This window comes from Lepus europaeus, chromosome 16 (genome assembly GCF_033115175.1).
Source record: "Lepus europaeus isolate LE1 chromosome 16, mLepTim1.pri, whole genome shotgun sequence".
NCBI lineage: Eukaryota > Metazoa > Chordata > Mammalia > Lagomorpha > Leporidae > Lepus > Lepus europaeus.
In genome coordinates, this window is record NC_084842.1 from 43,674,672 (window position 1) to 43,702,262 (window position 27,591).

The 27,591-nt window shown below is 36.4% G+C and overlaps 1 protein-coding gene across 2 annotated transcripts in view; it reads right to left on the minus strand.

Annotated features, from left to right (window-relative positions):
- Window positions 1-2,203: 2,203 nt before the first annotated feature.
- The window catches only part of KCTD9 (potassium channel tetramerization domain containing 9), a 33,455-nt gene continuing 8,067 nt past the window's right edge, over window positions 2,204-27,591 (minus strand). Inside the window, exons 3-12 of one of the 2 annotated variants that reach the window (XM_062213123.1) lie at window positions 25,909-25,952; window positions 21,318-21,414; window positions 20,594-20,652; window positions 20,259-20,387; window positions 15,019-15,086; window positions 14,837-14,932; window positions 13,973-14,122; window positions 7,218-7,323; window positions 6,371-6,504; window positions 2,204-4,151 (exon numbers count right to left, since the gene is read on the minus strand). In XM_062213123.1, coding sequence (XP_062069107.1) covers window positions 4,035-4,151; window positions 6,371-6,504; window positions 7,218-7,323; window positions 13,973-14,122; window positions 14,837-14,932; window positions 15,019-15,086; window positions 20,259-20,387; window positions 20,594-20,652; window positions 21,318-21,414; window positions 25,909-25,952 — 1,000 coding nt within the window. In that variant the 3' untranslated portion in view covers window positions 2,204-4,034. The remainder of the gene's footprint in view (window positions 4,152-6,370; window positions 6,505-7,217; window positions 7,324-13,972; window positions 14,123-14,836; window positions 14,933-15,018; window positions 15,087-20,258; window positions 20,388-20,593; window positions 20,653-21,317; window positions 21,415-25,908; window positions 25,953-27,591) is intronic. The other variant, XM_062213124.1, reaches the window with a different exon arrangement.

Genomic DNA, 27,591 nt, shown 5'->3' on the forward strand with positions numbered 1-27,591 from the left:
ACACAGAACCATTATTCTTTATTACATTCATTTGGATTCAAGATTGTCTTGGGTTGTAATCCATAATAGTCAAAGATGTCATCCTAATTTAATTTGTCTGTTGTTAACTCTCTGGCATTTAGTCTGCATAGGTTTGAATGAATGAATGAATGAAAGAGTCAGTGACTGAATAAGAGAGAGCAAGTATGTTTTAACCAGATTATGCCTAATGCTTCCTCTTTATCAAAGATGTTTTATCTGATGCAGAATTAAATCTTCATGTTCTATTGACTATACGGCCTGTTACATTAGCTGAGCCACAAATGGTTTAAATATAACTAGATTTTGTTCATTTTAGAGGTCAGATCAGCAGTTTCCCTTCAGGTAGGAAGGAAACCCATCAGGCATTGCACAGTGTCCTCTGGAATAATTAAATTTTGAGGATTTCAGGGCAAAAGAACTGGTGTCTTGCCAATAAACTCCCTTGGCTTTTCCCAGCTATCTCCTGTGGAAGCTGTTCAGCTCTTATGATAATGTAAAGAAAGGGTTAAATGCTAAAGTGTAATTACGAATAGAAGGAAATTTAAAAATAAAACATGATTGTTTATTTGACTTAAACACTGGTGGATATTAAATTACATTCTAACATGACCAAGTATTATCTCACTATATAGGTCTTGAGAAACTATTTTTGATCAAGAGTTTATTATGTTTGCACAATATTAAACTGTCCAATTGATTTCTGGCTTGGTGAGAGACATGCTTCTAAGTTTGCTAATGCAGAAAATATGGCCGTTGGTTAGGACTCTACTGTTAGGTGGATACTTACCTCTGGGTAGGCAGCACTAAATTTCCTAAAGGTTGTTTCTGTGGGTTGGTATTAAATCTTTGAAAACATGCTTTGAAAGTTTTAAGATGAACACAACAAAATAGCGTATAATTCATTCACTATGTTGTATGTTCTTTAAGTCTTAGGCCACATGGGCAAAAGCCAAATTTGTTTTGTCTTACTCTCTATAGCACCAACTAGGTTATCATCTCATTTTAAAATTAATGAGTTTTTGATGCTTAGTGACTAAGTCTGAACCTTTTCATGATTCCATGTTCAATTTACCAAGGAGCAGAATTTCATAAAATGGGTTTAAATAATTGGATTTTGTATTGTATATTTTTTTTCAAGATTTAAAAGAATGACTTTAAAGGAAAAACTGCTTCACTTTCAACATTAAATCAACTCAAAGTTATTACAATAATGATTTTGTGATGTTGCAGAATGACAAATCAGTCTTTTTTTTCTCTAATGTAAAATCTCAGCAGGTAGAACTCAAGGTTAACTCCTGCTGACATGTCTAATCAGGTTATAAAAAGGTTTCAGAGAATTAGTTCTAGGATAAGGTACTTTATACTAAAATAATGTAAGCACTTTTCTTTGTAGTAGTGGACCTTTTAACTTAAAATATACTTCTTTGGGGAGTTAACACAATTCTGGATAGTCCTACATTAAAGATGATTTAAAGTTGACTCAGGGTTGGATTTCTGTATAAACAACAGATTTATAAAATGAACTGGAGAAAATATTCCAAGTCTTGATTCATAATGGAAACCTTCACAGGATAATGAATTTATAACATTTCCTACTACAATTTCCTTGAAATCATAGTTGAAAGAACTAAATTGTATTAAAGCATAATACATATTGCTTTAGAAAATTATTTGAGTACTGAATTTTATCAATGTAAATGATCTCATTTGTTAATGTAAATAATCTCAATTTTATAGCTCACCCTCCAACCACCACTGTAGGGACATGTTTCATCACTAGGGTTAAGGGAAGTTTTATTATTTTTCAGCATTCTCCTTCCTTCGAATTCTCTCTTAACTGTCAGGTGAAACATGTCTTGGGGGAATGTTTTTATCCAGCTTATTAACACCTACTAGCAATGTTCATCGGCTTAAAAGTAACAAAAACAAATTAAATGAAATACTAGAAGACAGTCTTTCCTTTTGTGAGAATTAATAGTTTCTTCATGTCTTTTGAATGGCAGATAGATACTGTCTGAAGATATGAATTGACTTTCATAACACTGTCCAAGAGGCTAGTCCATAACACATGTTATGCTATACTTCCTTATTCATTCAGACCCTGAGAGCTGTCAACACGTATTGTAGAAAAGTATGCAAAAGAGAAATGGTGCGGATTTTCAAAAGCAAGATAAGAGACTCCTTTTCAACATTTCATATTTTTTATTAATGCAGTACACATTAGATTCAAAATCTGCAGTCTCTAAGCACACTGTGTTTAGATCTTTCAGTTCCTTGTGCAATTTTAGGTTTGTCTACAGAGGTACCCTTAAATGAATGGACAACACATTCTATAATTATTGAAAATATAGTACTGAGTGAAATGATTTAAATATAATTTAGGCACATACTGATTATGAAAATAGATATCTCTCAATACAATACTTCTCTGTCTTGATAAAAATAATAAAGCAAAGAAAATATTTCATTTCTAAAAGTTGCTTTCCTTCACCTGTAAAGGTCTGATTTCCTCCCACTATGCATATGTACCCTTACTGTTCAGGAAAGCTTTGCATATGTAGATATAGAAGAATAAGCTACGCAAATACTGAAGATATGTCATTCTCCCAAAGGAGACAAAAGTGGTTTTAAATGATTCATTGCCTCAAGGTGATGAGTCTGTAGAATTCAGAATCCATTTGGATACAGCTTATATTCCTATTCCTGGGCTAGACCTATGGACACAGGGTTATTGGTGGGCAAGGACTGTCCCAATCTCTGTTGCTGCAGAGAGAGAATGATTCGAGAAAAATGGGCTAAAATTTGTTAAAAATAAACAAAAAAATCAGAAAATATAAGTAAAAGAACCACAGATGCTCACTGGAGTGACTAGAATTATATCATGGACCAGCCAAATGCCTTTATTTTTACTTACTAAATTTTGGGGGGCAGCTATTATGTAACTGATAGTTAAGAATACTGCATTCCCTATGCTGGCTTAAGCCTTTTGCCTTCTAAAAGGTGTCCCTGCAATATTCATTCATATTTTATAACTTTGGCTACAGTATTCTTGATTGCAGTATATTTTAAAGCTGATCCTGTCTATTTTGTATTTGAATGAATATTAATGATGCACCTTGGTTTTTTGGTTTTTGAAGTATCTTCTTCCTATGATTCTGTTGACTATATATGAAAAAAAAAAAAAAAAACAACTAGACTAGTAGTGTAAATAGAATTGCCTGGTCTGCTGTTGAGTGGAACTTGTCTAGAATGAAATTCTGAGGAATGCTTATTTAAAAGCTGAGTCTATTGGTAAATTCTTCCCTCATCTGGGGTGTTCCAATATACTTTCAGAATGTTAATGATGTACAATGGTATCTTTCCTTCCACTCTTTTTTAACCAGTAAGAATGGAATATTCCTTTAATTTAGCTACTATTTTGTTCTAAAAGTAAACATCATAAAAATGAACCTGAAAAGAGAGCCTTAGGGAATCTGATCTCACCATATTCATATGATGTGACAAGTATTTAAAGAGGGAGGCATCACTAAAGCTATTTATAAACCTGAACAACCTTTTCAAAGTTTTCATAAAATTTAACAATTTAAATATCCATACTGCATCTAGGTATTCAATAAATATAATTGCATATGTTGTGCTTTTCATAAATTAAAATCCTCAAATGCATCTCAAACCAAGATGGCATTTCCACATCATGCCTATTTAAAAGCAAATATAATAGATATTATTCCTGGTCATACAACCAGGCAACTCTCCCTATCCCACTCAAAAGGCAGCAATACAATCTAGTTTCCGTACATCTATTAAATGAGTGCTTTTCTGTTAAAATCAGAATGTGGAAAAAAGAGTCATTTTTTTCCCTTATGCACCGTTGAGAACAAGTATAACTGTCTAAATGGTTTTAAAATTCCCTTACAGTGCTATCTCTTCTAGACAACTGAGTGGGTGCAGAAAGAAAAGTGATAAGGAAAACATCTTTCATCTAGGACATCTTCCTCCAGCCCCTGAAATCCTCATCTGACGCTTTGTGACATATGTAGTGGTGTCAGCATCTCTTCAAATATAGCTCCCTTCACATTGGAGCCTCGCAAGTTGGCTTCTTGAAGATCACACCCAGACAGATCACAATTCTATAAGACAGAAACATATTCACATAACTAGCATGAAGACTTATATTCTTACCTGTTTCTTCTCAAAATTATGTCTGTGAGATACTAAGACAACATTCTGATAGAATGAAACTCAGTTAATTCCTGGAAAATTTCTGACATATACCCTAAAGTCAGATTTTCTTCTATTAGCACAGGAATTTGTCAACCAAGGTGGTGCTCGGGCAGATGGCCACAAATGCAAAGATTAAAGACGAAGTGTGTCCCTTCTGTTCACGTATTTTAGAATCAGGCATTTAAAATGCAGAGTGGATATTGGTGCAATTAAGTATCATCTAAATAATTTTACCACAATCCAAGAACAAGAACAAAAGGCATGACAAGGGGAAAAGCTATTGAAAGGAAATGTACCTAATAATTAAATTGTACAATAGACTTTTCTATTCCCTAGCCCTAACATTTTTATAGCAAGGGATTGCCTTTTTTGTTGCTGTTGTTTAATCCCAAATTTATGTGTACGAATCAATGAGTTTTGACAAAGGGACACAACAGTCTAATACACAAACAGGAGGTATTTGTTAGTTTTTTTCCAAATCACAGAATCAAGAAGAGATGAAGAGTCTGGTGAAGTCCCTAGGGATGGTGGTGGTAATAATGGCTGAAGAAGAGTGATTATATATAATCTTTTAAGAGGACAAACATCAACAGCTACCCCTTAACAATCAACTTTATCAATCTTTGCAGTCAGCTGAACAGAGACTTTTGCTTCTTAACCACATTGAATACATGGTAGCTGAAATCAAGGGAAAAAATACGACCTTAGGTATAATAACAAGTAATAAACAACTAAATAATTACATTCATAATAGCACTATACTATCAGCCTTAGGCTAGTTCTTTTTACCTTATTTAAAATGAAATATAGCTCAATAACTATATGTTGTATAACCAACATGCCAACCAGGAGAAGAATAGAATATGTCCCTTATGGCAGAAAGTGCTATTGGACAGTGTTGATGCAGATCTATCAACATCTTTCAAGTCTGCTAGCTACATTCACACATCAATAAGACATATAGAATATAATTCTTATTAAAAAGATGACTGGACAGGGGTGGGAGTTTGGTTCTGTACTTAAAAAAAGGCTTAGCAGATTAAGCTACTGCTTGGGACACCCACATTCCATACCAGAATACCTCAGTTTGAGTCCTGGCTCTACTTCCTATTCCAGCATTCCTACTAATTCGCACCCTGGAAGGCAGCAGGTGATGGCTCAAGTACTTGAGTCCCTGCCACTCATGTGGAAGACCCAGATTGATTTCATGGCTCCTGACTTCAGAATGGCCCAGCCCCGGCTGCTGTGGGAATTTGGGGAGTGAACCAGCAGAAAGAAGATCTCTGTCTTTCTGTCTCTGTCTCTCCCTCTCTCTTTGTCACTCTGCCTTTCAAATAGATAAGAATAAACAAATAAAACTTTTAAAAATGACTGCACAAAATTAAAATCTCAAGTTGAAATTCAAAAGGAATATGATGCCAATTTAGAATATGCTCTTGCTGAACCTGATTTCAAATCTGGTTATCATTTAAATTCCTCAGGGTAGGCATTTGGCATAGAGGTTAGAATGTTGCTTAGGATGCCTGCATCTCATGTCAGAATACCTTGGTTTGAGTCTTGCCTTGGGTTCTGAGTTCAGCTGCCTACTAATGCATATTCTGAGAGGCAGTGGTGATGGCCCTGGTACTTGGATCTCTGCCACCCAAATGGGAGACCAGGAGTTCTGGGCTTCAGTTTGGCCCAGCTCAGCCTGGGCTATTGCAGGCATTTGAGGAATGAACTAGCAGTTAGCATGATATCACTCTTTCGTTTTCTAAGAAAATACACAAAGGTTTCATGTAGTTCAGGAAATAATCTGGCCTGTTTAATTTTGTTTCAAATTAAAAATTATGAAAAATATAGTAAATCAAAGTAATAAAATATCGAACTTCTCTATTTGAGAAAGAACCAAGGAAAAGGAGACATGAAATCAAATCTGGAACTGGCATCTGTGATCTGAGTAACTGAACACTGCTCTGGAATTCCAATGTGTTTAAACATGCAATTGAAAGGAAAACAGCCCTCCAGCTGTTTGGCATGTTATCTGGCAGTTTTACCAGCCAACTTCATTATTATTTCAATAAATTTTGCATGAGATACTCAGTAATTCTAGATGAATAAAAACTTTAAATGTTGCTGAACTCACCTCTAAGTCGGTTCCTGCCAGAGTTGCTCCTCTGAGGTTGCAGTTCTTCAACTTGGCATTTTTTAAAGTAGCAACTCTCAGGTTAATTCCTGTCATTTGACTTCCTTCCATATCCACACCTTTCAGATTAGCACCTACAGCGAACATATTTTGGGAGGAGTTTAACTTAAAAAATTTAACTGCACTCAACAGAATTGCACTTAAGGGAGGTAAATGATGAAAGACTCCTTTAACTTCTAGAAATCTGAGTCTCTTAACTAACGTACAAACACAGAGTTCAACGTTAGGGAGTGCTTTGCTTATGCAATAAATTGGAATGTTTTCATCAATACTTTTCAGGAGAAGAATAAATTGTCTTATGATAGTTAGCACTTTTATAATATGCCCCTCTAAATTTATGATAAGCACTATGTCTCCAAAATACACAAAGTGTAAACAAAGTGACCAATTCACAGATACAGCAAAACAATAATGAGTTAATACAGAAAATATTAAATTTAAAAATGACCCCAAAAAAACCCTCCCTGGCTTTGTACAAGCTGAAATTCTTCCTTTTGGGCAGTACAAGAACATTTGTTCTTCTTGGAAGTTTAAGATGTTGAAATCTAATTCTTCAACTCAAGCCTTATTAAATATTCAAAACTTTATTTCTTGAATGCTCAATTTTGATTAGCATGTGTATGAGAGCAAATGGAGGCATCTTACCCTGTTGCAAGCTATCAAATATGACAAAAGAATAAATCTATTTTCCCACAGCTTATCCTGTTTTACCCTGAATAATTATTTTGCTGAACTTTTAATTTTATGGTCTGATTTCACCAAAGAACATTTATAGACGGGATCTCACCTTCTAAATTGGCTTTAAGACCAGAAGGATCCTCAAAATTACACAGTTTCAGGGATGCACCTTCTGCATTAGAACAGAGCATCTTAACTCCCTGGAGATTTGCACACTACAAAGAAAAAAGTCCCAGTTTTAAGGGTCATAATTTTCTTCCCGTGGGCTCAAACAGTTACAAAAAAATAGAGGGAGAGTCAATTGGATATATTTGCAATCAATTATTTTCTGTTTACAACAAAAAACTTTTACAATTGAATCCAATAAGAACTGTAAATATTTTAAAGAAATAGCTCTTTTTTTTTTAAACTTTTATTTAATAAATACAAATTTCCAAAGTGCAACTTATGGATTATAGTGGCTTTTCCCCCCCATAACCACCCTCCACCCACAACCCTCCCATCTCCCACTCCCTCTCCCATTCCATTCACATCAAGATTCATTTTCAATTATCTTTATATACAGAAGATCAGTTTAGTAATACTAAGTAAAGATTTCAACAGTTTGCACCCACACAGAAACACAAAATGTAAAGTACTGTTTGAGTACTAGTTATAGCATTAATTCACATTGAACAACACATTAAGGACAGAGATCCTACATGAGGAGTAAGTGCACAGTGACTCCTGTTGTTGACTTAACAAATTGACACTCTTGTTTATGGCGTCAGTAATCTCCCTAGGCTCTTGTCATGAGTTGCCAAGGCTATGGAAGCCTTTTGAGTTTGCCAATTCTGATCTTATTTAGACAAGATCATAGTCAAAATGGAAGTTCTCTCCTCCCTTCAGAGAAAGGTACCTCCTTCTTTGATGGCCTGTTCTTTCTGCTGGGATCTCACTCACAGAGATCTTTCATCTAGGTCCCCCTACCCCCCCCTCCCCCCCCAGAGTGTCTTGGCTTTCCATGCCTGAAATACTCTCATGGGCTTTTTAGCCAGATCCAAATGCCTTAGGGGCTGATTCTGAGGCCAGCGTGCTGTTTAGGACATCTGGCATTCTATGAGTTTGCACAGCATCAATTTCTTATAAGTGCTTTGTAGTCTGGCCCCTGCCTTCTGTTTCTTTTTACTTCCTACTTCTCTTCCCTTATTATTGGATCTGCTGTTCCCTCTCTGTAATTTTCTTTTTTTTTTTTTTCGGGACACCAGCGGCAGACTCAACGCACCAGCGCTGGAATGCGAGGTGAGCCGAACCTCAATAGCCCGAGACACCAGCGGGCAAGCGGAAAGAGGAGGCTAGAGGGAATGAGGCTTGAAATTCCGTGGGGAAAAATTCACCAGGCTAACTAGAAGAGAGAGAGGAAAAAAATAAAAAAAGTGACCGATACGGACACAAGTTTCTCTCTCTCCGCTCACCTCTCAAAGGCGAGGAAGACAGAGCAGGCGCCATTTTGGACATACGTCATAAGCAGGGCGACCTCAGGTCTGCACCGACCCTGAGCCTAGCAGAAAAACCTGACTCTGGGGGGAGGGGTGAAATAACAGGAGATTAGGATCTAACTAGGCAACCCAGTGGGAGACTGCAGGAGAATTGGAGCCCACACTGAGGGCAGCAGAGATTCCCTGTGTGGTCCTTGGGAAAGAGCTTCCGATCTCTGGCTCCTGTGGGTATATCATTTGCCTGCTAACTACCTCCAATTACGTTCAGCTGTGCGGAATTACTTCCCTTTTGAATCAAAAAAAGAGAGATTTACCACATACTCAATCAGAAAAATTACTTGTAGCTTAGACAGCACTTTTCTTAGCTCCTCTAATAATGACTCTGTCCTTTGTTCTAGGCCCTGTCTAGCGCACTTGGGCCTCATTCCTTTGTAATCATAACCTCTACTCTACCACCAATGGCTCTACTCCCAACCTGTGTGTACTGATGGTCCTCTTCCCCACTTAATGCTGTATAATTGTTCAAACCTGGTAAATGCCACTCTTAGGATCATTGGTTACTATCCTCACTCTGTCTTTTATGACCTTGTCTAAATATGATCAGAGTCGGCAAACTTGGAAGGCTTCCATAGCCTTGGCAACTCATGACGACAGCCTAGGATGGTTACTGGCGCCATAAACTAGAGTGTCAATTTGTTGGGTCAACAACAGGAGCCACTGTGCACTTGCTCCTCATGTGGGATCTCTGTCCTTAATGTGCTGTACATTGTGATTTAATGCTATAACTAGTACGCAAACAGTATGTTTCACTTTGTGTTTCTATGTGGGTGCAAACTGTTGAAATCTTTATACTAAATTGATCTTCTGTATATAGAGAATTGAAAATGAATCTTGATGCAAATGGAAGGGGAGAGGGAGCGGGAGAGGGGAGGGTTGCGGGTGGGAGGGAAGTTATGGGAGGGGGAAGCCATTGTAATCCATAAGCTGTACACTGGAAATTTATATTCATTAAATAAAAGTTAAAAAAAAAAAAAAGAAAGAAATAGCTCTTTTAAAGAACTATTTGAAGAAGAAGCAAATGCCAAATTAATAGCATGCCCAGTTCACATGGAACATAAAGTGTTTACATAAAGAAGCTGGGGGAGTCAGAACCATGACATCACTGTTTCTATTTTTATAAACAACCTTGGGCATAACAATATAGTCAAAATGTATGGATAAGGAAGGCATACACTTGTTAGGTGTATGGACTTTGCTGAAATTCTTGATGTTCCAAGAGCTACAACTATCTTCATTTCAAAGGTCAGAATATTAATGCCAGCAATTAAAAGCATCATTTAGCTATGAAAGACTAAGAAGCTGCTCCTTGGACTGTCTATACCAACCATTACTACACAACACTGTCAATCTTAAACACCCAAATCACCATGCATATTGCAGAACAGAAAGTAAACAGGTAGAAAATATATATTTGTTTCAAGTTATTTTATTTAAATATTATTTGTTAATTTATTTCAAAGCCTTAATGCCATCATGTCTGAACTCTACAAACTGCTAGCCAAGACAGTAAGTTGATGTTAACATCAGGCCTTTTCCACAAACTGTGATGGTCAAAGTAGAAACTGAATGTGATCAATAATGTTGGAGTTTGTGGACTCAAGAGGCTTCCATAGCCTTAGCAGCTCATGACAAGAGCCTCGGGTGATCACTGACGTCGTAAATAAGAGTATCAATTGTTAAATCAACAACAGAAGTCACTGTGCACTTGCTCCTCATGTAGGACCTCTGTCCTTAATGAGTTGTACTATGAGAATTAACGGTAAAACTAGTTTTCAAACAGTACTTTATCTTTGTGTGTCTGTGTGGATGCAAACTGTTGAAATCTTTACTTAGTATAGAGCTGATCTTCTATATATAAAGATAATTAAAAATGAATATTAATGAAGAATGGGATTTGGAGAGGGAGTGGGAGGTGGGACAGTTTGGGGGTAGGAGGGCGGGTATGGGGAGAAGAACTGCTCTAATCCCAAAGTTGTACCTATGAAATTTATACTTATTAAATAAAAACTTTCTATAAAAAATAAATAAATAAAAATGAAACTGAATGTGAAAGATATTTAAAAACTGTTAGGCACAACATGAGCACTAGTTATATTTGTCTAAAATCCTAATGCCGATCAAGGCATGCTACAGTCATACCTGTCAAGAAAAATGTTTGTTTTACAAGTATAATTTCATCCTCCTATAGTCAATTGTAGTAAAAGGGAGATGAGATAAAAAAATATTTCACTCACAGATAATTCATACTCCCTCATTTCTTGAGTGTTCCTTAAGAAAAGGTAGTGTAGAAGTTCTGGCTAGACAGATAAGATAATAAAGACCTGGAAGGATCAAAATAACTAAAGGATGACTGGGTTTTTTGTATTTGAAAATACAACAAAACAGGCAGTTGATATATGCAAACAAGTGTCTCTGCTTCTCTATGCACTATAAAACAGATGGCAAATGTTATCAAAAGTTCTCAAGGTAATTATGTAGGTACCATTCTATACTCAGGAGGACTATTCTACAGAATCTCATAAAGAAAAAATATATAAGCAACCACAGAGAAGTCTTCTATCTTCGAGCTTATAAAGTATTTTAAACTCTATTCATCAAGTAGTAAAGCAGGTCCTCAAGGCTAAGATTTCAGAACTCGGCTCACAGAATCAGCACTGCAATAAGAACTGTGGTATCTCACAATATCAACAGCAGAAATCTATTTTGATGAAAGCAGCCTTTTTTTTTTTTTTTTTTTTTTTTTTTTTTTTGACAGGCAGAGTGGACAGTGAGAAAGAGAGACAGAGAGAAAGGTCTTCCTTTTTGCCGTTGGTTCACCCTCCATTGGCCGCCGTGGCCGGCGCACCACGCTGATCCAAAGCTAGGAGCCAGGTATTTATCCTGGTCTCCCATGGGGTGCAGGGCCCAAGTACTTGGGCCATCCTCCACTGCACTCCCTGGCCACAGCAGAGAGCTGGACTGGAAGAGGGGCAACCGGGACAGAATCCGGTGCCCCGACTGGGACTAGAACCTGGTGTGCCGGCGCTGCAAGGCGGAGGATTAGCCTATTGAGCCGCGGCGCCGGCCGAAAGCAGCCATATTTTTAAACTATGACAATAGCATTAGGGTTATGCTTTTTAAGTGGTCCTCATCTGCAAAACACAAATAAAAAATATTTACAAATGAAATAATGAGTTGCTTTAAAATAATCTGTGATAAGGTACGGACCAAACAAACTGATGATGTGCTGACAGAAGCTTAGCGATGAGGTACTCATTATACTAACCTACTTCTGTATATGTTTGACATTTTCCAGATGAAAAAGTCATGAGAAAAACAAAACACACACTTTTAAATCTAGTTCCACCTCTGTAAAAAAGCAGCCTTTTGGCATTGGAGAAGTCTCTAGGTTTGTTTCTCAGTGAAACAACAAGGTCATACTAATAACCGTTCCAGTTCTCAACACACTGTAAAGCTATTTCCATCCTCTAAGTCCCTGCCAATTCCTACTATTCCATAAGTATTGGACTGGGAATACCTAGTAGAGAGCTAAATTATTATCCCAGCTTCTATGCAGCAAGCAAAAGTCAACATGGGAGGGCATACCACATAAGAAATACTCTAAAGGACATTGATAGAATAGATGTTGTGGTGCAGGCAGGGACTATTCAACAGTGATAGCAACTGATATCATCTCATTTATAGCAGAGTGGAGGGTTCTGATGGAAATGAGGGAAAGAAGTAACTCCACAAACTGGGTGAGCAGTTCAAGAAAAGCAGCATGACCAATGGGTGCACACTAAGCAGCAGAAGGCTCAGTACACGTCTTATTTTGTGACCACTGCAATCAGCAGCTATCTTCAAATGTCAGCGGCAATTAGAAATTAGTTTTGCCTCAATACAGTTTATACACTCTGGACAATGACTTTCAACATGAGCCATTTATCAAATACTTATATATACATACACACATATATACTTTGGCTTTCACACTGGTTATATAATATGGATAGAAGAAGTACTGAGTATAAGATTACAGAGAAAATTATGGCATAGGTTCACAGTAATATTGTACCTAAACACAACTCAAAATCAGTTGCATTGAATGATCCGAGCTATCTTTTTGTCCTTAACAAAATCCAAGCTGCTTCTCAATATTTCACTATTTAAAAAGTAAGTCCTGGGGCTGGTGCGGTAGCATAATAGGTTAAGCCTCTACCTGCAGTGGCAGCATCCCATATGGATATGGGTTCAAGTCCTGGCTGCTCGGCTTCTGATCCAGCTCCCTGGGAAAGCAGTGGAAGATGGCCCAAGTGCATGGGCCCCTGCACCCACGTGGGAGACCCAGATGAAGCTCCTAGCTCTTGGCTTTGGCCTCAACCAGTGCTGGCCATTGTAGCCATTTGGGGAGTGAACCAGAAGATGGAAGATCTCTATCTTTCCCTCTCTTTCTCTGTAACACTGCCTTTCAAATAAATAAAATAAATCTTAAATAAACTAAGTCCTTTAAGCCTTTTCTTTCATTGTGTTTTCTGGCCTCTTGTGCTACTTGACACTTCATCCATCATTACATGGGAACAGGGAGAGTTATAGTAATCAAAATGTACATTAGTAGATTACTAACTCTGATATAAAACTTCATGGAAAAATAGGTTTTAACTAAGGAATACAACCAAAACTGTAATAATTAAATAAATGACTATCAAAAGAGGATGCTATATTAAATGTACTTAATTGAAAAGATGTGCATATATGGATTTACGGATTAAGAAAGGAATTCATAGTTTCACTATGAATTCTACATTTATCCTGTAACTCCAAATTAATACAAGTAGTTACATAAATATACATACACACATAAACATATATATTTGCATACATTTAGATGAACATGTAGAAAAAGGAAGAGCAACACTGAAAAGCTATCTTCCACAGACGGATGCATCCCATGTTTACTTCAAAATATCTTTTCCAAATACTTCTAGGTGATAACATTTTCTCAAGCTAGAAATAAGGTTGAATAGAAGACTTCAAAGTTTCTTTTCAGCTTATTGTTACAACTCACAGAATATACAAGTTTTGATAAAGTATATAATATTCAGAAGATTGAATCTAATTTCAAGATGTAATCTCCTATTAGTTGCTAAACCTGGCAGGACTATGTTTAATAAAAGACATCAAAATTGTCAGACCAGCCCATTTCATTTTTAGAGCCTCTAGTTTTATTACCAACATGGTAAATTATCTATTTTCAATTAAAAGCTCCAAAAGACTGATATAATTCCTGCTGTTAGACTGTTTAATATCTTCAAAATTTTATTTTTCTTGTAACCAAATATGATCTTACGTCAAGCACTGATCCAGAAAGATCAGCTCGTTCAAGATTTGCACAACAGAGATTTGCATGAGCAAGGTTGCAGCGGCTTAAATTGGCCATTTTGAAGTTAATGTATCGAAGGTCCAAACGTGAAAGATCAGCACCACTGAAGTTTAAACCCTGAAATTAAAAAGCACAAAGTGTCATAACGTTTAAACCATCTGCTTGTACTGAATTTAATTACTATAGTTAACCACCAAGTTTTTAGAAGCAATTGGCAGTTCAGTCACTTGGAGTTTATTACAAAACATGATCAAATGGAATTTAGATACATGAAGTATCTTTATTGGTTCCTCTAGTAAACCTATTCATATTTACATTAGACTATGGCATGTCTATACTTCAGATATGCGCATAAGTTTCTAAATAGAGGTCCCTGTTAATCATATACCTGCTGATAAGTATTTATTATTTTAGTAAACTTGAATATACTCAAATTATTTTATTAATAATTCATGACAGTTTTATTAAGAAAACACAGGTACAGTGGTTTTTTAAATCCTTAATGCTTTAATACACAAAAGTGAAAGTATCTGCCACTGACTAGTCATACCTAGCAACTCTGCAAATACTGGCCTTTTTTTATTGCCACAATTTCCGTGCATTGCTCAAAAACTGCTACATAAAGCACAATTAAGCAATAAAAAAAGCAACTGCATCTCTTTTTGGTTAATCATTTCAGGACTAAATCAAAGCTATGACCCATAATTAAACTGTATCTTGCATGAATAAAGAAAATAAGGCAAAAAGAAAACACAATCCCTAGAATAATATAAAACTTTATTTATGAATGTGCTGATACAGATAACTTAAGTAAAAGTCTGCTTCAATTACCTGGCAACGCAATTCTGACTTGGTAGGAGTTGCTAGCAGAAACCGGACAAATTCCTTTCGGGATATTGGTGAATGATCCTCTGGTGGTTGAGAATTCTTGAAAAAGATATAAGAAATTAGTGGGCCATTAATAAACGTAATACTGGTTCAATAAATGTAATACTGGTTCTAAAGAGCCTTACCTTTATTGCCACTTCTAGGTGTTCAATCAATGAATCAATACCAAAGAATCTGGCTTCTTCTAACACACCTATCAAAACAAAAGTGATTTGACTTTTGCAGAAAACTATTCATTGTGATATTTATAAAAGATTTTATGTTAAATTCTCATGATGGAATTGAAATTTAACAAGTAGGCTACCAGTCAATATGAAAGAAAATAACTAATGTTTATACCTTACACACACACTATTGATAAATATTTATTACAGGTTTTTCTACACAAGAAAAAATATAAAATAAATTAGAATATCTTCCATATTTCAAAATTATTATTGATAATTATCTGAAGTAGGCCACCGGAAAGAAGTCTTAATATCACATATCTCTAAGACAACTGATTTAGTGTTATCATTTCATGAACTAATCATAAAAAAAGATTAGCTCTCTTAACCTTAACATTTCATTCAGTTTTTTAATGGAATGAATCTGATTAAGTTTGCCACAAATATCATTTACTAACTGAATCAGAAAATGATAGAAATGAATAAAACTTTAACCTGGCTTCACAACAAAAGCCAAAAGTATAATTCAGAAACTTTTCCTCTCAGAGAATGAATATGTTTAAAATGTTTCTAAATGATAAAAGGAATTTCATCTATAGTTTCCTTGGTTTGCTTTTTTTAACTTGATAAAAAAGAACCACCATACATTCTTTAGGTGAATTGGTATGTTTACTTTCTCCTATCTGTGAATAAATATCATAATAGTATATAGGAATAAATTTGGGATCCATTCTCTTTCAAATGAAAACCTCAGTGACTCACTCAATTTGCTGACTATTACATAATAAAATACTAGGGACTCACAAATTACAAAGATGGAAAGAGACATAATTCCTCTCTTCAAAGAGTTTTAAGTTAGTAAGGGTCTCTACATACATAGAAAACCACAGCAGTTATTTGAGAAGAATATGATCATTTCTATGAAAACCAACTCTACTTCCAATAACCCAGTTGCAAAACAACAGTCATCTATGGCCAGTGCTGCGGCATAGAGGGTAGTAGGTTAAGCATCCCACACGGGTGCCGGTTGAGTCCTGGCTGATCCACTTCCAATCTAGCTCCCTGCTGATGGCCTGGAAAAGCAATGGAAGATGGCCCAAGTGTCTGGGTCCTCACACCCTCGTAGGAGACCCGGAAGAAGCTCTTGACTCCTGGCTTCTGAACGGCTCAGCTCCAGCCATCGTGGCCATTTGGGGAATGAACCAGCGGATGAACCTCTCTCTCTCCTCTGTCAGTAAATCTGCCTCTCAAGTAAATAAATAAATCTTAAAAAAAAAAAAATACAAAACAGTCATTCATTAAACAGCATACTACTCAGGGAACTACTCTGGCATACTTCCCAGTTCACCTGATGACAACTCAGTCTCTGGATTTCTCCTGAAGTAGCAACAACACTAAGACATCAGTATCTGGTAAAACAAGTTCTAGGGACAGGCATTTGGCCGATCAGTTAAGATACCCATACCACATATGAGTGCCTGGGTTCAATCCTCAGCTCTAGCCCCCAAACCTAGCTTCCTGCCAATGCAGACCCTCGGAGGCAGCCACTGATGTCTCAAATAGTTGAGTTCCTAGCACTCATGTGGGAGACCTAGATTGAATCTCTGGCTTCAGCTCAGTCACACCCATGATCAACATTTGGGTAGTGAAACAACAGATGAGAGCACATGTGCTATCTCCATCCCTTTCTCTCATGCATTAAAAAAAAAAAAAAAAAAAGTTCTAGGGGGCCTTGTTCTCAATTTCCCAAGATCTTCTAAATAAAGTGGAATCTCTTTGGAATGTGGTAAAAATGTTTTTATAATCCTAGATGTAGAATTAAGCCTTAAAACCTTCTAGAAAATTTTATAAGTACAAAAACAAAAAACAAAACAAAAAATACAAGAGGATAGTTCACGAAAGGAAGTATTATTTAGTGTACTTCCTATTGTACTAATGAGACCTAAATCTCAGATTTTCCATTTGCTAACTTTTTGGTCTTAGAGAAATTACTGCAGATTATTTTAAAGCACATAATTACTTGGGGTAACCTGTAGGCAAAGTAGAGTTTGGATGGAAATTCTATTAGTTAAAAATAATACTTTATATATTGAATCAAGTGGAAAGCTCACTCTACTTCCTGAATAATTGGATATATAAAAGACATAGCAGGGCCGGTGCTGTGGCACAGTGGGTTAACACCGTGGCCTGAAGCACTGGCATCCCATATGGGCACCGGTTCGACACCCAGCTGTTCCTCTTATGATCCAGCTCTCTGCTATGGCTTAGGAAAGCAGTAGAAGATGGCCCAAGTCCTTGGGCCCCTGCACCCGTGTGGGAGACCTGGAAGAAGCTCCTGGCTCCTGGCTTCAGATTGGCACAGCTCCGGCCGTTGCAGCCATTTAGGGAGTGAACCAGCAGATGGAAGACCTCTCTCTCTGCCTCTCTCTGTGTAACTCTGACTTTCAAATAAATAAATAAATCTAAAATAAAATAAAATAAAAGGCTGAGGAGCATAAAAAAGGGAAAATAAGCAGATCTTGGTAATAGCTTAGGTTATGAAGTTTGAGACAGCAGAGATACTGATTTTTGATGCTATTTTCTAGACCTGAAGGACAAAAATGCTATCCATAATACAAGGTAAAATTAAAGTGAGTGGAATAAAGCAGCCTATAAGACATGTAAAGTGAAGTTTAAATGCATTCAAAACTAAGGAGTGCAGGGCCACTACTGTGGCACAGTAGATTAATCTTCTGCCTGTGGTGCTGGCATCACATACGGGCGCCAGTTCTAGTCCCAGCTGCTCCTCTTCAGATCCAGCTCTCTGCGATGGCCTGATAAAGTAGTATAAGATGGCTCAAGTCCTTGGGTCCCTGCACTCACATGGGAGACTGGGAAGAAGCACCTGGCTCATGGCTTCGGATCGGTGCAGCTCTGGACATTGCGGCCATTTGGGCAGTGAACCAGCAGATACAAGACCCCTCTGGCCTGCAATGCGGCTCACTAGGCTAATCCTCCGCCTGCGATGCCAGCACCCAGTGTTCTAGTCCCGGTCGGGGCGCCAGATTCTGTCCCGGTTGCTCCTCTTCCAGTCTAGCTCTCTGCTGTGGCCCGGGAAGGCAGTGGAGGATGGCCCAAGTGCTTGGGCCCTGCACCCACATGGGAGACCAGGAGAAGCATCTGGCTCCTGGCTTTGGATCAGTGCGGCACGCCAGACACAGTGGCCATTGGGGGGTGAACCAACAGAAAAAAGGAAGACCTTTCTCTCTGTCTCTTTCTCAGTCTAACTCTGCCTGTCAAAAAAAAAAAAAAAAGACTTCTGTCTCTCCTCTCACTGTCTGTAAGTTTACTCTCAAATAAATAAAATATTAAAAAAAGAAAGAAAGGAAGGAAGGAAGGAAGGAAGGAAGCAAGGAAGGAGTGCTCAGAACCACAGAGGTGCTAAAAAGAAAAGGATTACAACAAGAGTAGATCAGACTATTTTTATAATCATATCTGCAAAAAAAACTGAAATAACAAAACAGGCTATAAAATATTTCAAGCAATAGTTGTTAGCAAAAAAATTTTTAAAGAAAAAAGGGTAGGTATTTGTACAGCAGTTAAGGTACTGTTGAGATGCCCACTTTCCCATTTCAGAGTGCCTGGTTTAAGTCTTAGGTGCCTTGCTTTGGACCCAGCTTCTCGATAGTGCCCCTCCTAGGAGATATCAGGTGATGGCTCAAGTACTTGGGTCCCTGCTACCTCCATGAAAGACTGGGATTGAGTTTTAGGTTCCTAGAACTCCTACTGGGGGCATTATGGGCGTGAACCACTAGATGGAAGATTTCTCTCTGCTCTTGTTTCTCTCTCTCTCTGCCTTTTAAATAAATAAAAATAAGTAAATAAAATTTTAAAAATAAAGAAAAAATAATTTGGTTAGGAAAAGTTATAGAACTGCCTGAAAAGGTCAAATAATATCATTTATTTCAATCAAACATTTAAAAAGGAGTCCATAGTTTAATATTCGAACATGTAAAGGTTGACTGAGTATTTTAATTTCATTACAGAAACTGTAAGCTAGCATTCAGCTGATTCTGATGTACTCAACATGTGCAACAAAAACATGCAACAGTATTTTGAAAGTCAGAAAACTTTATATAGATAACCAGCTTTTATTTTAAAATCAACACTCTGGCACTCTAAGTCTACATTTTCATGTGCCAACAAGTTGCCAAGGCTGAGTAGGCATATGATCTAAAGATTGCCACATTCTCCACCCCATTGCAAGTACTAACATAAGACCAAGTCTAGTCCCTTGGAGGCCTGTAAGTTTTAATATGTAACTACTGTTTTATAAGGGCTTTTGCCTACATCTCTCCAAAAGTCCTCATAAAAATCTGTGACAAAGGCAGAGAAGACAGAATTTTTATTTTATTTTATCTTTTTAAAGATCCATGTATTTGAAAGGCAGAGTGACAAAGAAAGATCTTCTATACACTGGTTCACTCCCCAAATGATCACATTAGCCAGGTCTGGGCTGGGCAGAAGCCAGGAGCCCAAAACTCCATCCTGGTCTTCTACATGGGTGTCAGGGGCCCAAGTCCTTGCCCAAAATGCCTTCCCAAATGCATTAGCAGAGAGCTGGATTGGAAACAGAATAGCCAGGACTTGAACTGGCACTCCAATATGGGGTGCTGGGGTCTCAAGCAGTGGTTTAACCAACTGCACCACAATATTGGTCTGTAGAAAATTTTTAACATTAATTTTTCAAAAAGGACTTAGAAACAATTTCACCAAGTCAATCTTCTACTAAGTTGTAGAACCCAGACTCTAATTCCAAAGTTTGGCTTTCTCTCTTGACTACTATGCTTCTGAACATAATAGGAAGGCCCGTAACTGGAAGTTACACCATATTCACAATTCAAGTCTTAAAAAAAATTTTAAAGCCCCTTGTGATAGAATCTAAAATTAAAATTTGTGAGTTAGATATATACTCACACAAATACATGCACAGATAGATACTATACACACACACACACACACATATATATATATTCTCTAAAGACAATATATACTTGTGCCAATATCTTTCTAAACCTGTATATACTCATATACATGGGAAAAAGTTAATTTTAAAAATGGAAAGGATATACTTTCACTCTGCGAAAATAAATATTTCTAAGTGAAGATAAAATAAAAAACTTAAACTTATAAAAATGTGAATTATATTGAAAACTCACCCAATAAATTAATACCATCATTTACAATGAGCTGTCCATGACGCAAGTAGTTCAAAATAGGTTCAAAGTACTCAGGACTTCGGTCAATTAAGAAAGCTCCTCTATGATCTTGCTTATTTCCCCAGACACCTGTATTTCCATTATAATGAAGAAAGCCCCCCACAAACAAAAAATATAGTTAGAAATTTATAGAAGATAAATTATATGACATACCAGCAAGTTTTACTCTTGTAAAGATTATTGTTATCACGAAAAGTACAAAAGGTCATGAATTATAAAGTCAATACGGGTACAAACAGACCACATAAAATGTGAAAACAGTGACTTACACTTACCTTTGTCCTTGAACATGTGGGCCAGCATACTGTCAGGTTCTTTATTCACTAAAGTGCTCCTAAGAATTCAGGGAAAAAAATTGATTTCTCCATTTGTCTTTATAAACAAACACATTTAACTCAAGAGCATACTCGATTTCAGCTGCTCTCTCAAAAAGATGCATGCTATCACCTGGTAGGAGTGATGCTAGGAAACAAAAACGTGCAGTAAGTGGCCATTTATCAAGATCCTTTCCAATTTGGTACTTCCTTTGACTTAAATATTATTTTAGTTTCTTTTATTTTAACTACTAATCTGTTCTTCTAATATGCTAGCACATCACAATATTCTAGATTGTCTAAACTTACTTTTTTAAATGTCTTTAATGTGAACAGTTGTAATTTCTACAAATTTCAGGATTCTTAGTTTTTATTTACATTGTGTGGGTATATTTACATATATATATTATTCACTATCTGAAAAGCATGTTCTGAAAAACAAAATTCATGTCTTCATGCTTTCTCAGGCATGATCTGTAAACTAGGTCCTATTCTTTTCTTCAAAAAACTTTCTAAAAATGGCTTCAAATAACATGTTACATTTAAGCAGCATCTGAGTATCTTTTAAAGAAATCATCAAATTGCAGGACAGAACAAATGGACATGCACAATACTCCTTTTACCAACTCTCTAATACACACACACACTCTCTCATTCTCACACACAGACACATACATGCACCTACCGTGTGGTTGTAAAGTACCGCCCTCCAACATTCAATGTTAGCCAGTCTGTGTGGGATCCTAACCATCCTTCAGCTGGTTTACAATCGGTCTGAGGATCTAGAGACAACATGTAGAAAATAGTAAACACATTAAGATTTGGAATTCTGCAAAAGATGGCAATGGCATCATTGTTGAAACTAAATTCACACATCAAAGTGTACCAGAGCTATTGGAGAGCAAAAACTCAAATCCATAGACAGAATTTAAAATAAAACTACGTGATAAAGTATTCCCACCAATACTGACAGCTTTAAGAACACCACGCTATCAGTGTTTGTGAAGGAAAAAGCATAGAAATGATAGAGTATGTGATGAACCTAAGAACTCAAAAGCAATCTATACATACTAACTTTACAGCTCAACATGTCTATTTGAGAACAGCAGGCTGAAAGTGGAAGGTACATGCCTGTATCCAAAATGGGTGATGTAACTAGTTTAAGTAAGATCTAAAGGAGATGGAAATGAATTTTCAAAACCAACCACAAAACTCCTTTCAAAAGACAAAGTTCCATTCTGATGACAAGATGCTAGGAAAAGAATTTAAGTTGAATAGAATAAAGACCAAAGAGTCCAGACGAAAGAAGGTTTACGAGGCCAAAATATAACATACAGTAAGTCCTATATTTTTAAATATTTCACAGAAAACCAAAAATATTCCCAAATAAGTCTTTCCTTCTCAAGTTAAGAAAAATTAATTTCATATACAACTGAAAAACAGGAAGGCACTGAGGTCAAATCGCATATAAAAGGTTTTACAGCATAAGAAATCCTAAGAAGAATTATATCCCTAGAAACAATGAAAATATTCTTAGAAACAAATACAAAATAGATAACTATAATTTAGAATCCTAAAACATGCTAAAAACCAGTAAATAATGCAAAATATGAAGACAAGTATAAATCAGAATTATAAAATACAGAAATGAGGTGAGAGAACTCAGGACAGAATTAGAAACAAAAGAGAAGACATTCAATAATGAAGACTAGTGATTAAGAAAAAAGAGAATGGAAAAAAGAAAAATAAAGTAAAAAAGAGAAAAGTTTTAAAAATCTAAAAGAAATGAGGAAAGGATGAAAAGAATGAAATAGAAGGCTTCAAATGCAGAAGATCCAATATGCCCACAATGGACATCCTGAAACAAGAAAAACAAAATAATGAGACAAAATAAATATGTCAAGTTCAAGAAAACATTATTGAAATTAAAAATATATATTGAAACACCATATAATTAAGAACCTACCATATATCAGAGAAAATCAACCCAAAAGAAGAAATATTCTATTAAAATCATTATACTTTGAAGAAAGAGATAAAACCTTAGGTGATCCAAGAAAAAACAGTCATTTAAGAAAAATCATGGAGCCGGCGCTGTAGCGCAGTGGGCTAGGCCTCTGCCTACAGTGCCAGAATCCCATATGGGCGCCGGTTCTAGTCCCAGTTGCTCCTCTCCCAATCCAGCTCTGCTATGGCCTGGGAAAGCAGTTGAAGAAGGCCCAAGTGCTTGGGCCTGCACCCACATGGGAGACCTGGAAGACACTTCTGGATCCTGGCTTCAGATCGGCTTAGCTCTGGCCATTGCGGCCATCTAGGGAGTGAACCAGCGGATGGAATACCTTTCTCTCTCTCTGTAACTCTACCTCTCAAATAAGTAAAATTAAAAAAAAAAAAAAAAAAAGATCGTATTTTCTGATGCCTACACTTCATGCCAGAATAAAAATACAGTTATACACGAGGAGACGTTTAAACGTTCATGGAAGCCGGCGTCTCGGCTCACTGGGCTAGTCCTCTGCCTGTGGTACATGCACCCCGGGTTCTAGTCCTGACTGGGGCGCCAGATTCTGTCCCAGTTGCCCCTCTTCCAGGCCAGCTCTCTGCTGTGGCCCGGGAGGGCAGTGGAGGATGGCCCAAGTCGTTGGGCCCTGCACCCACATGGGAGACCAGGAGAAGCACCTGGCTCCTGGCTTCGGATCAGCGCGGTGCGCTGGCCGCAGCATGCCGGCCACGGCGGCCATTGGAGGGTGAACCAACGGCAAAGGAAGACCTTTCTCTCTGTCTCTCTCTCACTGTCCATTCTGCCTGCCAAAAAAAAAAAAAAAAAAAGAGAGAGAGAGAAAAAATATGTAAAAATTTCAAAACTGGACTGAAGTAAGTATATTTTAATTTTATTTCTCTGTGAACTTTTTGGAATAGTCTCATATTTAAGATACTCAAAAAAATAGAAAATGTGATAAAGAGTTTTTCAGTGATTTCACTTAGGATAACTAACAGACAATAAAGTACACATATTTAAAGTTTATAATTTGCTAAACTTGGATATGATCCCACAGAAGCCACTCACTGTTATAACGTGCAGTAATCTATCACAAACATGTTTTAGACAGATGATAACAAGAGATAAGCATTAAATATAACACTTCAAAAAGTTTGTGGAACATCAAATTAAAATATGGATGTGATAAAAGTTTAAAAAAATATATAGATGTGCATTTTCCATGAACTTTTTAAAGACCCCTTGTATACTTAAAAAAGTAAAAATATATGAGGATTTTAAGGGTAAGAGTACAGTATTTAATGTTTATATATTCTGACACTGTAGAAAAAATATGATTTTTTTAAGAGAAATGAACATAGGCAAAAAAAATTTAATTGTTTTTATTAATTACATTGGGATTGAAAATATTGGGATTGTTACTCTCACACTTTCATTTTTTATTTTGTGAGAGATGAGGTAAATGAGTACTTATAATTCTATCATTCTCCCTGTCCTCGCAAAATCAGGATTACTGCTATGGCAGGAAGGAGACACAGATACTAGATATAAGAAGTTAAATAAAAACCCTATAATACTGAATGTAAACTAAAAGCATTAGTATGAGTCCATGAGATATTTTATCTAACTAGATCTTATGTTACATATAGCCTACACTATATTATAAATCAATTTTACCTCTAGCTAGCTATAGATTTCCACTTCTGTCACTAGATGGGCCCTGTAACAATTATGAACCCAATAGCAAATAGCCTACCTAGCACCCACCTTGTGTCTTGAAATGATTGTGACCACACTAAAGAAATCAAGTCTTTTAGTAAAAAATATTGATCTAGACCTGATACAGGAAGATGCTAAGATGAAAACCTTGTTATTCCAGATAATAAAGAAACTATATGGGGCCAGCTATGCTATGGCACTGTGGGTTAACTTCCTGGCCTGAAGAGCCAACATCCCATATGGGCACCAGTTCTGGTCCTGGCTGCTCCTCTTCCAGTCCAGCTCTCTGCCACAGCCTGGGATAGCAGTGGAAGATGGCCCAAGTCCTTGGGTCTCTGCACCCAGAGGATGGCCCAAGTCCTTGGGTCCCTCCACCCATGTGGGAGACCAGGAGGGAGCTCCTGGCTCCTGGCTTCGGATTGGCACAGCTCCAACTGTGGTGGCCATCTGGGGAGTGAACCAGCGGATGGAAGAGCTCTCTCTCTGTAGCTTGTAACTCTCTCTTTCAAATAAATAAAATAAATCTTTTAAAAAAAAGAAACTATAAAACACTAAGGTGGTGGTGTTTAAAGCACTTGAAGCAATTGGTTTGTAGGTTTCTATTGGCTAAAACAGACAATCTGAGCATCCATAAATGTAGAGGATGAAACCATACCAAAATCTTTAAATCTAGAAGCTCATAGAAATAAACACAAATAAAAACCCCTTACTATTTTAATAAATAATTTTTATTTTGTAGTTTGTATGTGTGTAATGAATCAATAACATGACCACTGTCTGCAAAACACTCTATTAGGGAGATGCATAAAAATGTTAAGAAAAAAAGTTTTGCTCACAGTTTAGGTAAGAGAAAGAGATAACATGCACTTTGCCTAAGTTGGCATCAACATGAACAAAGATTCTGAAAACTACCTCTATTCGCTAAATTCAATTACTGGGATGCTTTAAAAAAATCTAAGCAAATATTGAAGGTGTGATTGTATGAAACTAAATAAACCAAGACCTAATTTTTAAAAATTGCCTTATTTAAGCTTTAGGCTTTTATTTTTGAGATACACAACTGTTAAAGAAATTTTCCAAATCAAATAGTAGTATGTGTGTTTGCCTGTTGGTGTGGTTGATGCTACATCTTTTTTGGAATGATCTAATTTATTTTGAACACTGTAAAGGATTGTCAAACACTATTTGGGTAAATAATAAATACTTACAAATATGTGATACCATTCTTAGAAGTTTTGAAAATTACTATGAAAGAGAAAACTTCAAAACAGTTATAGTTTCTAAAATCGAAATTACCCTATCATGTCATAGATCTGGAATATGTACTCATCCAGAGCTTCTTAAAAGCATGTACAAGAGGAAGTATCCATAGTAAAATATGATATTTTAAACTTAAAATGTACTGTAACACACAAACCCAATGCAGAATCAGAGAGTATAAAGATCTGAATACAGCCACAAGAGCATTTTAAATGTTAAGCTTCATAAGTCCATGTAAATCTTTGCCATTTCTTCTTTTTTACTTTGGCAGATAACATTGGCTTTTCAGGAAGTCACTTACCAATAAATGGCTCTCCTTCACACACAAACAAAACATCATCATCCCTGGGGAAATCAAGATTTAAAAAGCCACCATCAAAATCTAGAAATCACATTAGTTATTTGCTGACCTCAGGAACTATTCCTTAAAATTATAAAGAAGATAGGCTTTGCTATCAATCTGTACTACAAGGAAGCTAAGTTTCAGTGCTTTGCTTAACTCTGATTAAAATTCAAATAAGATCTTGCATATCAAAGTATTTTGACATAAAAAAACCCACTATACAAATTATGCTAATTTGTCCTTCTTATTTATTGAAGAACTTGAGTGGTGCAAGTATTACAATCAAAGGATATAATTAAAGCCAGAGCCAACTTTTCTGTTTTTCTTTAAAGATTATATTTAAACTTTTTTTCCCTAACTAAATTATTGTGGTTTTCTCCCAAATCATTAGCTTTTGTGTGCTTTGGAAGTAAAAATAAAATTTCATATTAAATGCAGGGAAAAAAATTTGAAGTAATTCTGTTACAAATCTGCTCATTCACTACACACCCACTGCATACTAAATCTAAATAACTGCACATAACTTATCAATTCTGGATTACTAGTATATCCTCCTCCCCTACCCCAATCCGTCCCACCATTAGTGGGAAGCTACTATGAACCAGAAACTATCAAGCAGGTAGACATTTTATAGCTCAGAAGTTTTCAGTTATGACTTTGTATGTTGTAGGAGTTTTTATTTCCTATATGACATCATAGGAACACATTGAGTTTTCCTTAAAAGCAAAATCTGCTTTCTTAGTAGAAAATTAGGTTGATGTAGATAATTCAATGATGTTACCAATTACTCACAGGAACTGAAAGAAGCTGGAAGATAGATGTTGGTGAACTATGAAATTCTCCTAATTTATTTGGATTTGAAATGCAGCTCACAATATTTTCTACTTGTTCACTATGCCAGTTGTTTTAGAGTACTACTAAAGTTTTTCTTTTTATTAACAAAAATCAATTACTAAGCTGTATGACTGGGGTGTCACTTCTCAAATGCTCAGTGGCCTTGTTTGTAAAATGCAGGAAGTAAAATTGATTAACTTCAAGCACAGTACAGTATATGGAAAGGTCATTCTGACTTGGAATCAAATGGAGATGAAATTTTGAACACAAATGTAATTTAGAGCATCATTATCTTCACACCATCAATTTAAAAATCCCATGCTTTGCCAATTAAATAACTCAGCAAAGCAATGACAACATAAATGATGCAGTTAGCACTTAATTTGTGTTCCCACTGTCTTCTTTAAGTCACTTCCTGCTTCAAAACTCTCTGACCCTGTGAGGCTGAAGTGAGGAAAACTACACTGTTGTGTTAAAGAGAGAAATCCACCTGGGATATTTAAAAAACAAAAACAAACTGCCACTGTGGTGAATCACTGGTGGTATCTCGTAATTCAATTGTATTAGGTCTCTACAATGGTTATAAAATTCAAAGCGCTCCTAGGGAAATGCATTTAACAAGAAACAGTTGAAAATACAAGCGATCAAGACTTTTAATGTTACAAGTTCAGATCTATCTACTAGTGCTACAAAAAAGAAATTCTTTTTAAGCCATGTATGAACTAAGCAGAAAAACTAGTAGCATACTGGAATTACTAAGGGTGTTCTATTTTATCCATATACCCTAACTTACAAGTATTTAGATTC